General features: G+C 34.3%; 1 protein-coding gene across 3 annotated transcripts in view; it reads left to right on the forward strand.

Moving 5' to 3' along the window:
- Positions 1-93: 93 nt before the first annotated feature.
- Positions 94-14,344, forward strand: part of Tmep (Transmembrane endosomal protein) — a 243,050-nt gene continuing 228,799 nt past the window's right edge. Inside the window, exons 1-2 of one of the 3 annotated variants that reach the window (XM_081750698.1) lie at positions 94-510; positions 12,074-12,303. In XM_081750698.1, the coding sequence (XP_081606824.1) occupies positions 12,079-12,303 (225 nt within the window). In that variant the 5' untranslated portion in view covers positions 94-510; positions 12,074-12,078. Of the gene's footprint in view, positions 511-12,067; positions 12,304-14,344 lie in introns of all 3 variants that reach the window. The other 2 variants (XM_081750696.1, XM_081750699.1) reach the window with 2 other exon arrangements.

A 14,344-nucleotide genomic window follows, 5' to 3' on the forward strand; every position in this document is an offset into this window, starting at 1 on the left:
GCAAGAGGTGTAAATCTGCTACACAGGGACACGTCCACTCCATTCTCAAATGAAAAACTTAGTATTGTTTTTTTGGGGGGAAATGTTTAACAGCTATTTGTTATTAATACTTATAAAGCATTTACACAAATAGTAATGAAAAATAAATAGGGTAAAAGTAGAAATGAGTGCACATATAATTTGTGTATATACTTTAATGTAGGTATTTTTTGATGTTGTAACGGAGCATGCGCAAGAGGAAGAATTCGCTGAAAATCGTTAAGTGGTTTCACAGTGTGAATGGTTCGTATCCGCTCGAGTGGTGTATTGTTTGATGTGTAATGTGTAACATACGATTGTCAGGATTGCAGAATTTATTTCTCGACGATGTTAATAAACTTTCAAAGTGTTTGATTTTTTGTGACGGGCAAGTTCGTGGTTAATTCGTTTAATTGTGAGTGCTATTGACAATTGTGACAGTGAATGTTGTGTACTTACCAGGTGGAGGGAATTTGTTTTGACAGCAGGTGGGTTGTTTCAACATACTCTTGCAATATGGTTCCGTTAACAGATTGTGACGTGATTTGTATATGATGTTATTATTGAATAGGTTTATGTGTACGTGAGAGAAGATACTGACAACTGATGCTTGATGTAATTCCAAAAGGAAATAGCAAAATTGTTACTCAGTTCGAAATTTTCTGTGCAAGGCCAAGTGTTTACTGCATCATATGAAAATGTTAGCATGAATCACACATAGCAGCTAAATGATTTTTCTTCAGGCGTTCGTATTTAATTAATGTCTGATTTGTTATCAGAATATATGAAGATCAATAGAATACCATGGATAAAACATTGAAACATATGGCAACAAAACATTTACGTTGGGATGAGTATGTTTGGCAATCCATAGGTCATATGTGGTCTCAGAATTATTCTTAGATTTCCAAATATTTCATGAATTAGTAATTTCTATTAAGTAAAAATTATATTTCAAGTTATCTTCATTTTTATGACTTTAAAATGGATCATAAGCCGCAAATATCAAATACTGTGATTGTAAATCACCAGATCTAGTAATAATATTTTTCATTGTGACGTCATATATTTTAGATGAATTTTCAGCAACATGACATTCAAAATATAATTAAATGGCCGAAAGTGTATCAGTAGTCTTTCATGTTCATGAAAGCGCAATCTTAAGATCGCATACACACACAGATTAAGTGTTCAATTCCATCTCCTCAGCAAGACAGTACTAAGCAATAAATCTCAAATATCAAAATGTCTAGTAATAGTTTTTATGGAATAGGTATTGCAGAAGGGGACCAGAAATAAATAAAAAGAAAATACTGGGAAATGTGATAATTTAAGAGGTTTTCATTTCGTTACTATGAATCAACATGATTAGCCTATTATAACTTATTCAGTATTTTAATACAATTTTCATAGGACAATATGAAACGCGTGTTTCACGATTTCTTAATAGCTGCGTCGGAGCTATATAAACTCTCTAAGGTAAATATATTAGTGTTAAGGACGAAAACAGAACCGGCATTGTTGCCATTAATAATCTGAACTGGCCTGTGTTTTCAGTATCCTCGCCTAGCCCATACCCTCCATCGCTGACCGTCTGACACAGGTTAGTACGTTGTTTATGGATACCCTTTTTATGTGCATTTGTCCGCACGCCGTATGTCACGTTTCGGTTAAGCCTTCCTGAAGTGAATCTGTGTCCATGAATATGACTTTCCCCGTTAGAAGCAATTTATAAAGTATTAGTAATTCGTGCATTTTCTGAGGAAAGAAGGTATAATTCAAGTATGGATACCTAAAATGGAATTATATCAAATCATAAATTTTATACAATTAATGCAACCTAACATAATGTGACCCACCTCTACTTTTGTGGAAAATCGTGAAAATATATCACTTTATGCAATTAATTCTGGTCACCCTTCTGTAAAACCGTAGCGGCAAGGTTCTAGAACACAGGGCCCCCTTCAGGTCTACCTCTCAGAGGCCAAGTTAGTGAATGAGACAAAGTAAACTATTTCAAACTATTAACTAACCAAAATACCACTTGCATAAAAGGATATTTTTCGAATAAAATACTTTATAAAATAACAGTAGAGGCAGAGTTCCCCATCCCCAAAACGTATATTATTTTAGAATATATGCTGTTAGAAAAAAATCCTTCAATGCAAGTGAAATTTTGGTTAATTAATAATTTCGAATAATTTATTTTGTCGTAATTCACCCAACTTGTCCTAAAAAACAGAACTCACCAGGAACATCAATAGCATCATACAATGCAAAACAATATAGCCATTGCGAACAAACTGAATTTCATAGAACACTAGATTGTATGTCACAGAAAAGCATTTTGTAAACCCAAGCATACATACAAACACAACAGAATCAAGAAATAGAACACTGTAAGAAATTATAAAATGTACACAGAACACACGACGTGTAAAGCAGTATATTGCCATATATAAATACTTGGACAGTGTTCGAAGTGGAAAAAAGGCAGAGGTGGTAATAATAATAATAATAATAATAATAATAAATTTTATTGCAGAAACATCTGAGAACATCAGATGTATTACAATCGTCAGAAATAGAAGTTGAAATTTTTAGGGTTACATATATAACATAACATAATATACTATAATATAAACAAAGATTACTGGATAACAGACGCAGATATTTTAACTATCAATTTTGAGTTCAAAAAATTCTTCAACACTATATATACAATTATTAATAAGTAATTTCTGTACTTCTTTTTTAAAAGCCAGAAATGGAAGTTCTCTTAGAAATATAGGAAGAAAATTATAAAATTTAACTGACATATAGTAAAAGGTCTTCTGCGTCTTACTATATTCACATCTAAATAATCCTAAACGGTTTCTGTTTCTAGTTTGATACGTATGAGAGTACCCTAACTCACTGTAAATATGATTGTTTTCCTTGATGTAAAGCAAACATTGGTATATGAAAATTGCAGGTACTGTCATAATTCCTAATTTAACGAAGCTTGACCTACAATGTGCACGACTAGGGAGACCGAGCATTAATCTTACACATATCTTTTGTATTTTCAATAGGCTTTTAATGGAGGACTGATGACCCCAAAGTATCGTTCCGTAACTTAAATGACTGTGAATTTGTGCATAATAAACAGTTTTAAGTACCTTTAAACTTACGCACAGTCTTAATCTACGAATTAGATAAACCCCTTTACTAGCTCTAGATTCCACTTTAAGGATATGGTCGTCCCAGTTCAAATGATTATCAATTAAAAAACCCAAAAAAGAAGCGGAATATTTTTTAAGTTCTGCATTCGAATTTTTGTTATTGTAGGTAAGCACCAATGTTTTATTACCATTTTGACTCGACATACCAGCTATCTAAATGTTGAAATACAGTGAGGGTGTGTTGCCTGAGAGATTGCATTTCTATTTACATGATGACTAAAAACCATTGAAGATCTTCTCGATAGTTACAGGGAGGAGATAGAGAGACTTTAATCCCATGCAAATAACTTTCTGAAAAACAAATATTCCTTATGTTGTAATATAGAGAATTATACATGAAAATGCTCAAGAACTGAGTTTTTATAGTAACAATTTCCTGTGGGGAAAACTCCCGGACTCTCCACCTGACTGAGGGATATTCCAAACCCCCGGAAGAACCGTCTCCACAGCAGACAACCCCTAAATCCGCCCATGCTCAAAAGGCAAGAACACACACACACACATAAGAAAGAAACAAATTAATATGGCACATCCTAACTATATATAAAACTACATGAACTGGCATAAAATAAAGGAGTATTTCCGGTTGACGTGGAAAGTTCAAATTTGGTATGATTGTAGCTTTCTGGGACTAACCAACACAAAAATTACCAAAAGTGAATATTTTTAAGTTTTAGGAAGTCTAAAGGGGGTATGAAGAAATTCCCCCATACTATTTAAATGGGCGTTCTTTGGATCTATAATTTTATATTTTAGGTACTTGGAATGGGGAAAAAAAAATTTAAATTCGGTATGCTTGTATGTTTTTGTTATCATTACCTAAGTAAGTCACTAATGACAAAAACTTCCAGCTATAGAGTGGTTTTATGGCTGATTAAAAAAATCTTTCTCTTGTTATTTATATGGAACATCTTCTACACTCCAAAATTGTTTTGCACTTCCTGTACGGCTACAATTATTAAATTTGGCATGATTGTGCTTTTCGGGACTAACCCACAGAAAAATTGCCAAAGTGTGAATAATTTTAATTTTTAAGGGGTCTAAAGGGGGATGAAGAAATTCTCCATGTTATTTAAATGGACCTCTTTTGGAGCTATAATCTCATATTTTAGGTACTTGGAATTGGAATGAAAACTTAAAATTCCGTATGCCTGTACATTTTTGTTAGAATTACTCAAGTAAATCACCAAAAATAAAAATTTCCAGCTGTAGAGTGGTTTTATGGGGAACTGAAAAATCTTTCCTGTGTTATTTATATGGGACATCTTCTACACCCCGAAATGCTTAGGCACTTTCTGTAGGATTAGAATTATGAAATTTAGAATGATTGTAGCCTTCCGGGACTAACCCACAGAAAAATTGCCAAAAGTGAATATTTTAGATTTTAAGGGGTCGAAAGGGGGTATGAAGAAATTTCCATGTTATTTAAATGGGCGTTTTCGTGGGATACAAAATCTTACCTTTTAGATAGCTGAAATAGGAATTGAAACTTGAAATTTCGAAGAATTGTGGGTTTAGAAGGTACGAGGCAGTAGGCCGAGCAAACGCGGGTGTCTGGCAGGGTTTGAAATACTCTGGGTGGGTTTTAAAGTGGGTTTTTTCATTTGGGTCCAACCCGAATGGGCCCACTTGGGCAAACCCTGGTGTCTGGGGCAAACATAGCCCAGTCAAAATGTAAAACTAGATGAACTTGTTTGAAGACACCTCATTTTAAAAACAAAAGGTAGGAAAAGGATAACAAAAGTATTGGTGTTCTCAACTTAAAAATTACAACTACATAAGAAATAAAATCTTTACGTGCAAAGCTATTCGTCAATTACCGTGTATAAAAGTGGATTTATAAAAGGTATTTTAGCCTCTACTCTCCAGTGACGGTATGTCTTGATCAGGGTTGGCAAAAACCATGGTTTTTATGAAGAAAAAAAACTGTTTTTTGGGTTTAAACCCGGTTTTTTGGTTTAAACCAGGTTTTTTTGGTTGAAATAATTTACTGTATGTATTTATGTTAGATATGGTCAGAAATGAGTTTGTTTCGCCTTGGTGTTATTATGCAACAACAAGGTTATGCTGGAAGGGGTCATATAAGCTTAAAGCTGAATCCAAACCGCTTCTCGGGTTCATCCAAGAAAAATTGTCCTTTTCGACACGAAACCGGGACTAATTGGTGACAAATGCGATTGCCGACTCATTCACGAAGGACTCCTGACAAAAATATGCTGTACTGATCTTTACATTGGCCTAGTTGTTAATATAATTGTTAAGAGTCATTTCATAAGGACAAAATGATGAACAGTTACACAAGTAAAAACATTATACAATTAGATATAAATCGGGAAACTCCCGCCGTAGCCATTGGGATAATCCTGTTATTACTTTAAATGTATTTGTATATAAAATTTTAAGGTCAACGTATCATTACGCTAAAACTGAGGTATTAAATTACAAATTTGGTATGTAGATATCATTCAATAAAATTAAAACAGTCAAATTCAAGCTGATGTTGGAAGCTGCGTAGGCAGTTGATAATTTTTGCCAATTTCTGTCAATATATTTAAGCAACCTTGGCTTCTTTATAAAACAACAGGCATTCAGGCAAGTAGAAACATATAATTTGGTTTCGTTTCGTTTCGTATGTTTAGGCTTAACATCCTTATGAAATACCAAAGTTATCGCGGAGAAGACTTTCGCTTAAAGGGACACCTCGAATCGCTACTTGGTTTACACTTGAAAGATGGGTTCTATTCGACCGAGAATTGAACACGGGACCCCTTGATTAAAAGGTGAAAAGTACATAAACGTAATGCAGATAGTTTCATATGTGGAGACGTCACCATGAAGTTCACACGATTTAAAGCATTTTTTCGTTCTTTTTTTGTTTGGTTTAAACCAACCAACCCTGGTCTTGATCACTGAAAAACCAGAGGTGGTATGCATTCATCACTGAAAAAACCGAGGCGGTATGGCATACCACCGCATACCGCCCCACTTCGACCACTGCTTGGACAGATCCAGATAATACAATTACACACCACGACTATCGCCAATAAACAATTCAATATAGACTCAGAATGCGAAAACGAAACAATGGGATTTCGAGTAAAATAAAAAGAAACTAAAATAAAAGTTATGCACGTAAAAACAAAGAAATAGCAAAGAATTTCATTTATCTAAAATTATAATTAATTAAAACCTTATTTTAACTTTATGTATAAAACAATAGACCTACATATGGCTAGTGTGGTTAAGTAACTCTGAAATTAAGTAATAACTCTGAAATTAATGAAGTAATACTCCCCATTCTGATATAACAAGTCTTCAAGTCAACTTTATAAGCGTAAACGACGCACTGAGAAGGAACGCAGACCCACTTATAATGGACATCTTATCATAATTGTGATCCCATCCCTTCTTATTCCGCCAAGTGGACTTTGTGGTGGACAAACACCATTGGGTGGTTTTTTTCTCGGGATTCTTCCGTTTCCTCCCACTATTCGTTCCACTATTTCATTCATTTCTCATCACCGTCTCCTTTAGCCTAGTCGGCATAATTGTGGGACGTAAAACTGAAAGATTTCATTTTCCCTTCTTACCGTCTTTTCTTTTCTAAATCAAATATATAAAAATGTTGACACGAATGTCTTATTATTGTAAATGAAGAATCCATATACAAAATTTTTTGTCAATAACCTTCAGAGAGTCTCACACCATCTCTATTCTCCCCTATGCCCTGTCCAAATTTTTAGTTTCTGTCTTAAACAATTTAGCCTGAGTTTTGATTAACCAGCCAGTCAGTCAGAGCTACTTTTTAGGGAGATTTTTCGAGCCCTGGCATGGTAATGACTTACCTCTAAGTACGTCTAAATTTGAAAATGGCGAAAGGTTTGGCCAAGACCTGTTGACTTTTTCAGCAGAAAACCACAATCAGACAATTCGGTACCGTATTCCATTTGTTAAAATGACATTCTTAAACTTCACATTTTCAAGCATGGAGTTATCGTTACACCCAATATTAAGAAGAATGTGAGGAAATGAATACTTTGTTTTATTTTTTAATGAACTGATAGAATCTGTAACAAATTATGATAAATTTTGTACTCACCGAAGCATTTGTAAACGCAGACGTTTCAGAGACTATTTTTTTACGTTCCTCAATGCGTATTTAATTTACATTGGTTGAAGAACTGCATTATTGATAACTCTCCTTCATTATAGCATTAACAATTATTAAATGAACATTGTTTTGAAGATCCCCGTGTTCTATATTCGTGCTGTCTTTCATTACTGGTATTTACACTTGAAGGGAAGAAATATTGACATGTTATAGGAAACTTTAACTTTTTTCACTACGTTTAGTCCTGAATTCTTTTTGAAGAGTACGCGTTGAGAAAGGTGAAAAATAATTACTGAAACTTCTCCGTTTAGGGTTGCCATTTGGATGCTTCGGTTAGTGCATTTTTTGTTATTTCATATTTTAATTTACTCCTAAGGAGTTAAGACTATTTTAAGAAGTTAGTAAGAATAATTTTGCAATTTTAGAAGGGTGAAACTACATTCTTTATCTGTGCACCACAAGTAATTGTGCAAAATAGTGTTATTCCATCATGAGATGTAGAGGTGACTTGTAGTGGGAATTTTAAAAAGCCACTGAGGAATACAAAAGATCTTGTCGGAACCGTTCGACGTTTTCCAATTTAGATATGTTTAGGGGTGAGTCGTTGCTAAATATTAAATTATTAGGTAGTATTATTTATTTGCCAGAAACCTACGTAGAGGAATTATCTTGGCTTCTGCAGTATTTTTGTATGAAGTTAAATGGGTAGGGGTAGGTTGGCAAGACTGATAAACACTTAAATTGAATATGTTAGAGAGTAAATATGTTCTGCTTTGAAGCTTATTTCGAGCTATGATTATCTTGTTCGTATGTTTAATTGGAGGCGAAAACTTCATACTTGTATAGGGCTCGAAGTTAAGCTTACTTGACTGTTTCGTGTTTGACGTTTCTCGATTCACCACTTCCACTCCCTTTTTCTATACTCCAATAAGATTATATGTTACGTTACTCCCATACAATTCGGTAATGAAAATCACTTTTAACGAAGGGAACACAACACCAAATTGATTGGTCCTTTAACATTATAAAGAAATCATGATTAAAAGCGAAGTATGGACTACTCCCAAATATTCGAAAGCTGAACTAAACAAATATATTTGAGAAAATTAAGAGTTTTCGTACTCACTGAAGCATCCAGATGTTAAGACGGCGTTCCTCCTCCTCATCTTCATCTATTAGTAATACTAATACTAATAATAATAATAGTAGTAGTGATGATAATATGCATTCTATTACTTCATTAAGTAATTTAATTATACATGCAAGAATTAGTTGTACAAAAAAGCAACTTTACAAGAATTTGGTAAATTATTTTGCAAGTAGAACTCATTAATTTAACATTCAGTTCCTTAGAATATGCAGAAGTGCAAAATACCCTAAGTTCGTGGAGTGCAAAATACCAATTGTATCTACAAAATCAAAACACATTGTTCAACTGTTTAAGATATTATTACGAACTTAATTTCAGAAAAATAAGACGTTTTACATTTTGTTTGTTTGTTTTGTTTATGACAATCTTAATTTATATGTATTATATCATGATGACAAGAAAGTCATTGAAACATAGTGTCGGTACTCTGTCTTATCATTTGTATGTTTCGAAGAACCGTTGGAGATCCTTAGTTCTCTAGTTATTTGGCGTCAAAGTTGGAGTTTTGACGTTCTCAAATGTTCGAAATAGAAAGAAAGAAAGAAAAAAAAAATGACGTGATCGATGGAACTCATTCGATCTTGAGCAAATTTTTCATGGTGGTAGACTTTAATAAGCTTAGTGGTACGCATATGAAATATTATGTTACGCAAATCTTAGGTTTTCCAGTTATTTCTCATGGGATTTATCTTTAAAAGTTCGAACTTCAAATTTGATGGTTAGTATAATTCAAGAACCAGAGGCCTGTATAGCAGGATGTTTCTTTGCATATTAAGGCTGTTACGGTCTGCCAATGTGTGATTTTTTTTTTTGGTCAGGTGGAGACTTTTGATTCCCGAGTTATTGACGACCAAATTTTGAACTTAAAAAAACTTAATAGGGGAAGTAATTATTGTATGTATTCATGATTAAGATTTGCAATAAAATCAGTGAGGAGCAACTTTCTTCCTGTTATAGGGAAGATTACTACTACCTTATATTATTATTATCAAGGTTGGCAAAAACCATGGTTTTTATTTAAAAACCCTAAAAACCCGGCACAGGTGAAACCATTATACACAATTACGTATGGACAATTTCAAAATACTTCAGAGTACGGAAGAACTAATTAAGTCCAAGTTAGTTCACTACGACTTTTGTTAGTCCAAGTTAAAGAAATACGACGACTTGATTTGCATTATCAGTAAGAAAAGTGAATAAAGATAAGAGTTATTTGAGTCCACTTTGGCTCTGACATTACTTCTGATTTCAGTAAATGCCTCTCGTGAGGTTTGTATGACCCCCTCCCCCCAAAAAAGTACGGTAATTCGATGAATTTTATTAATAGTAAGCCTTATTAAAACAAACAATATGTAAATTTTTCTTTGATTGCAATTGCATAACAATAATAATAAACTATAAAGAAACACAAAAGAAGCATTCATAAACAAAACAAAACAAAACAAAAAAAAAGTTGCTTTTGTACAATCTCTGAGTAATGAATGGGGAATTTAGGTCTAAATATAATACGAATAATATGCGAAAGTGACACGCAATAACCCACATATGTGTGTTCATCAAGATTTTACTAACACTTACACTTTTACGAAAAATTTTCGTTTTTTGGTTTAAACACTTGGCTTTTTTGAACAAACCAGCTGGTTTAAACCAGCCAACCCTTATTATTATTATTATTAGAAAGAAGAGATGTCTCTTCTGGTGTATAAGTTTTATTTGGTGAAAGAATCGTAAAGTTTGTGTAAAAAGATGCATGTGTTGAGTACCAGTTAAGGCTGCTGTAAATGTTCCCTTTGCTTTTGGTACATTTCTGTGCTCGTTGAATCCAATGCTCAAATCCGGTGTGAGAAAATTTCTGAGTTGTGTTTTGTTTTAATCATTCATACATTTACAGCGATTTTTAATAATGTTCTCCGCGTCTTGGAAATTCTGTCCATGAAAATTGTTTTTGCTAGGGGTAAATCAGCACTGTAAAGGGCATTACTTACCACTTCATTTAGGTAATAGTCCGTGACGTTTCCAGAGATAAGTGGGGACGGGCGTTGTCGTGATGTAGAACAACATCTTCAGTAGAATGTGCTTTCTGTTTCGTCAAATAATAGCTTCTTTCTGCTTATTAAGTAAATGGTTTGACAGCATTATGTCCGCAACGAATTACATCATACAACACCTATATAGTCACACGACGGTTCTTTTTTCATCCTTCATTGCAGTTCGACGTCTTTCATTTCGATGTTTATCCGCCACGAAGTTTTATCCTCCCAGAATTTCGTCATACATCTTTTACTGATGTTAATTGCGTCCTCCATATGCCACCTGTAGCCTGCTATGAACCTCCGGAGATTGACAATGCTCTTTTGGGGAATTCGAACAAAGTTCTTTGGTATTCATCTTGGTTAGTTGTGTACGTATTAAAAAAAAGAAAAATAAATAAATTACTAACCTCTTAATGTAAGTTTCAATCAATTTTCGTTGTAATGTGATGAAAATGTGTGGTTATTACGGTGGAGGTATTATTTTGAGTTAACCTTTGTATTATTAACCAATAATAGGGTTTTCCACGAGATGAGATAGAATTTTCGTGACTGGATACGAAACTAGACATGATGCACGATCTCCCGGGCTTAATTGCCAGTTGGTTGAAATTTGTATTACTGTTTTTCGAAGAATTCCACGATGAACTGTAGAACCACGTCGCATACAACCTCAGTGTGGAAAATGGACGATAAACTTCAACAGACATTAACGAGACGAGAGTCTGTTTTTGTGTTTTTCGAACTCAACATAAGATGAATGCAGTCATTCGGAAATTACATTTGTTATTTTCGAATAGTAAAACCAAACTGCTCTGTGGCACAGGTTCGCCATTTAGGGATGTCAGGGTTTGATATACAGTTTAAGTTACTCTTATTAAAAAATGTGAAACTACGTTCATTTGTGGGGCCCGCGGTGTCTCAGTGATAGAGCGTCCACCTCTGGTGCTTGAGGTCCCGGGTTCTATCCCAGCCCCCGCCAAGTGAACTTTGTGGTGAACAAACACCGTGTGTGTGGGTTTCCTCGGGGTTCTCCCGTTTCCTCCTACTTTCTTCATTCCACCATTTCATTCATTACTCATCATCACCGTCTCCTTTAGCCTAACCGGCATAACCGTGGGACGTAAAACTCAAGATTTCATTTTTTTAACGTCCATCTGTGGAGGATTTTATCCCCTTTCCCCAAGCAAAACCCGAAATGATATTGCTGCCGTGGTTGCCAGTTCTTTTATCTGTACGAATAGTTTGTGGAAGTCGTACCTGTTTCCAATGGAAGATGTACTGTAAATTCAAAATGAATGGACGATTATTTTGACCTTTGAGAGTGCATTTTCATAAAACAAACCTCCGTCCTTGCCACCGTGAATGCCTCATACATTTCCTGTGTGTAAAATGAAATGTAACCAGATTATAATTTTAGGTCTGCCGTTAATTTCGTAGGAGTGTTAGGTTTTTTAGTGATGTTTATAATAATTTTTGATGTAACTTTTAAAAAGAGTACTTAATGTGCCTTTTTTTGTTTTGTTTATTTTAGTGTGAGAGAGGATGAGTAGTTCGAGTGTGATGGTGCCCACAGGAACTACAAATGAAACAGTGACAGTGGCGTCTTCTTTAGTATCGCCTGTGACCGCCACTCTTGCGAACAACACGAACAACGGCACACCACCCGCTGTTCTCTTGCCAGAGTCGGGAATTTTCCTCCAAACGAAGACAGCACAAGCAATCGCTGGAGCGTTTGTTTTTGCTGCTCTCTTCATTACTTGCCATCAGGTAAGTTGAATGTCTTTTTAAATTGAGACTCTATGGTATGTTCATCCGAGAGATAGAAGCTACCGATGTCCCCTACTTTAGCCTAAAGGGCATAAACGTGAGACGGAATATATATATATATATATATATATATATATATATATATATATATATATATATATATATATATATATATATACACAGTGGACTCTTTTTAATTCGAAGTCCAAGGGGACACGAAAAAAACTTCGAATTATCCAAAATTCGAATTATTCAACAACATTCATTTTCACATATATAACGAACAAACAAACCAAAGTACTGTGCATCAAACACATATTCATATGGTGTAGACTTTACCTTTAAAGCAGCTTATTATTTGTGTGATCGAATACCGCAAACTAACAAACGACATTGACTCCACATAATTCAAACTACGTGTATAATGGAAAATATATTTACGTACAACACTACAACATACATTGAATAACCCAAACAATTAAACACCAGTAATAATTTGAATATTCTGTTCTCACTTTTAAGAAGTCGTAAACCTCATTTGCTTAAATTTGATTGTTTTTGTACGGTCAATAAATCTTGAATTTCATGTATTGCATGGAATACGATATTGATAACATTTGGTTAACTTCATCAGTAATTCATCTTAAATTTTCAACCAATTCTGAAACAAGATGAGATTGGCACACGTTCTCTATCTTTACTGCTTCCCCAAATTCACCTTCATCTTTATCATTACATAGATTTTCTATTTATCTTTTGTATTACTCTTCCCTATGGCTGCATCTGGATAACAGAAAACACGTTAAAACTTTATTTCTCTGTGTACATCTGTCCAACATTAAAAATTTTCAACTGTATTTCCTTCGAATTATCCTAAACATAGGTTCAAAAGTTCGATTTATCCACAATTTTTTACTATTGTTTTCAATACAGTTTTCAAGGGGAATGGACTTCTGTTCGAATTATCCAAGTTCGAATTAACGAGACTCCACTATATATATATATATATATATATAATGTGCAATAATACTTCAGGTTTCCAAACCTCTTTCTAAATTATTTGACAAAAGAGGCGGAGAGAAAAGTCACCGAATTTATAAGGTACAAAAATTTAAAATAGAACTTGTGTGAGCTCATATGTAGTAAAATAGTGCTTTCATTCAGTTTCAAAGTTAATTGACAAGAAATTGTATACTGGATTATCAGTGTCTGTTGGCAATTGTACATTAGGAACGGAGAGAGATCGGTATAGTCAATAGAACCTACGAATAAAACCGAATGTGAAGGATACTTTCCTTTGGTGTTAAGAATTCCAATTCCAGTGTTTGATTGCAGTGAAGGCTTATGTCTTGTAATGAGCAGCGCGTTTAATAATTGATAAAATGGTAATTTAAAAGTAATCGAAAGGAGTGGGGAAGGCATGAGGCGAAAGTTGCAAAATTTGTCCGATGGCAAGGATAAATTCGTGAGGGGAAGCTTTTGATAGCTTTGTGCTGAGGGAAAAGTATTCAGAGTAAAAATAAACTAACAAACGTTAAAAGTAAAACACTACATAACTCAAAACTCCACAATACGTAGCGAATATGCAGTAGGCAGTTTCATCAATACGTTTAAAATTTATCCAATGCGATGTAATCCTTTGAGAAATCAGTAAGTAATTCGCTACCCGTAAGTTGAGAATCATTGCTTTAAGTCATATAATTAAAACTAGAAGTGGCAATAGAAGATCTGCCTTGAAAGTTCACATTCCTCAGGTGAATCTTATACCTACTACGGAGCTGTTGGTGCTAGGTAAAGGGAGCATGTTGTGAAAATATTGAATTTATTTCTAGGATCACGCTATGGGACTTACAAGATCGTATGTCCGTACGTCCGTTACTCCAGACGATAACTGGAGTGAAAGCAATAGACAGAGCGATTATCTCGACCGAGTTTGTTAATTGAGTCAATCCGTTATTGTGCTGCCAAAATGTCTTGAGCCGTGGCAAAAATGCGAACTAAAGCTCACAACCTTACACACCCACGCGTTGAGTCAATAAGG

Source organism: Thermobia domestica, chromosome 3 (genome assembly GCF_964235325.1).
Source record: "Thermobia domestica chromosome 3, izTheDome1.hap1.1, whole genome shotgun sequence".
Classification (NCBI taxonomy): Eukaryota; Metazoa; Arthropoda; class Insecta; order Zygentoma; family Lepismatidae; genus Thermobia; species Thermobia domestica.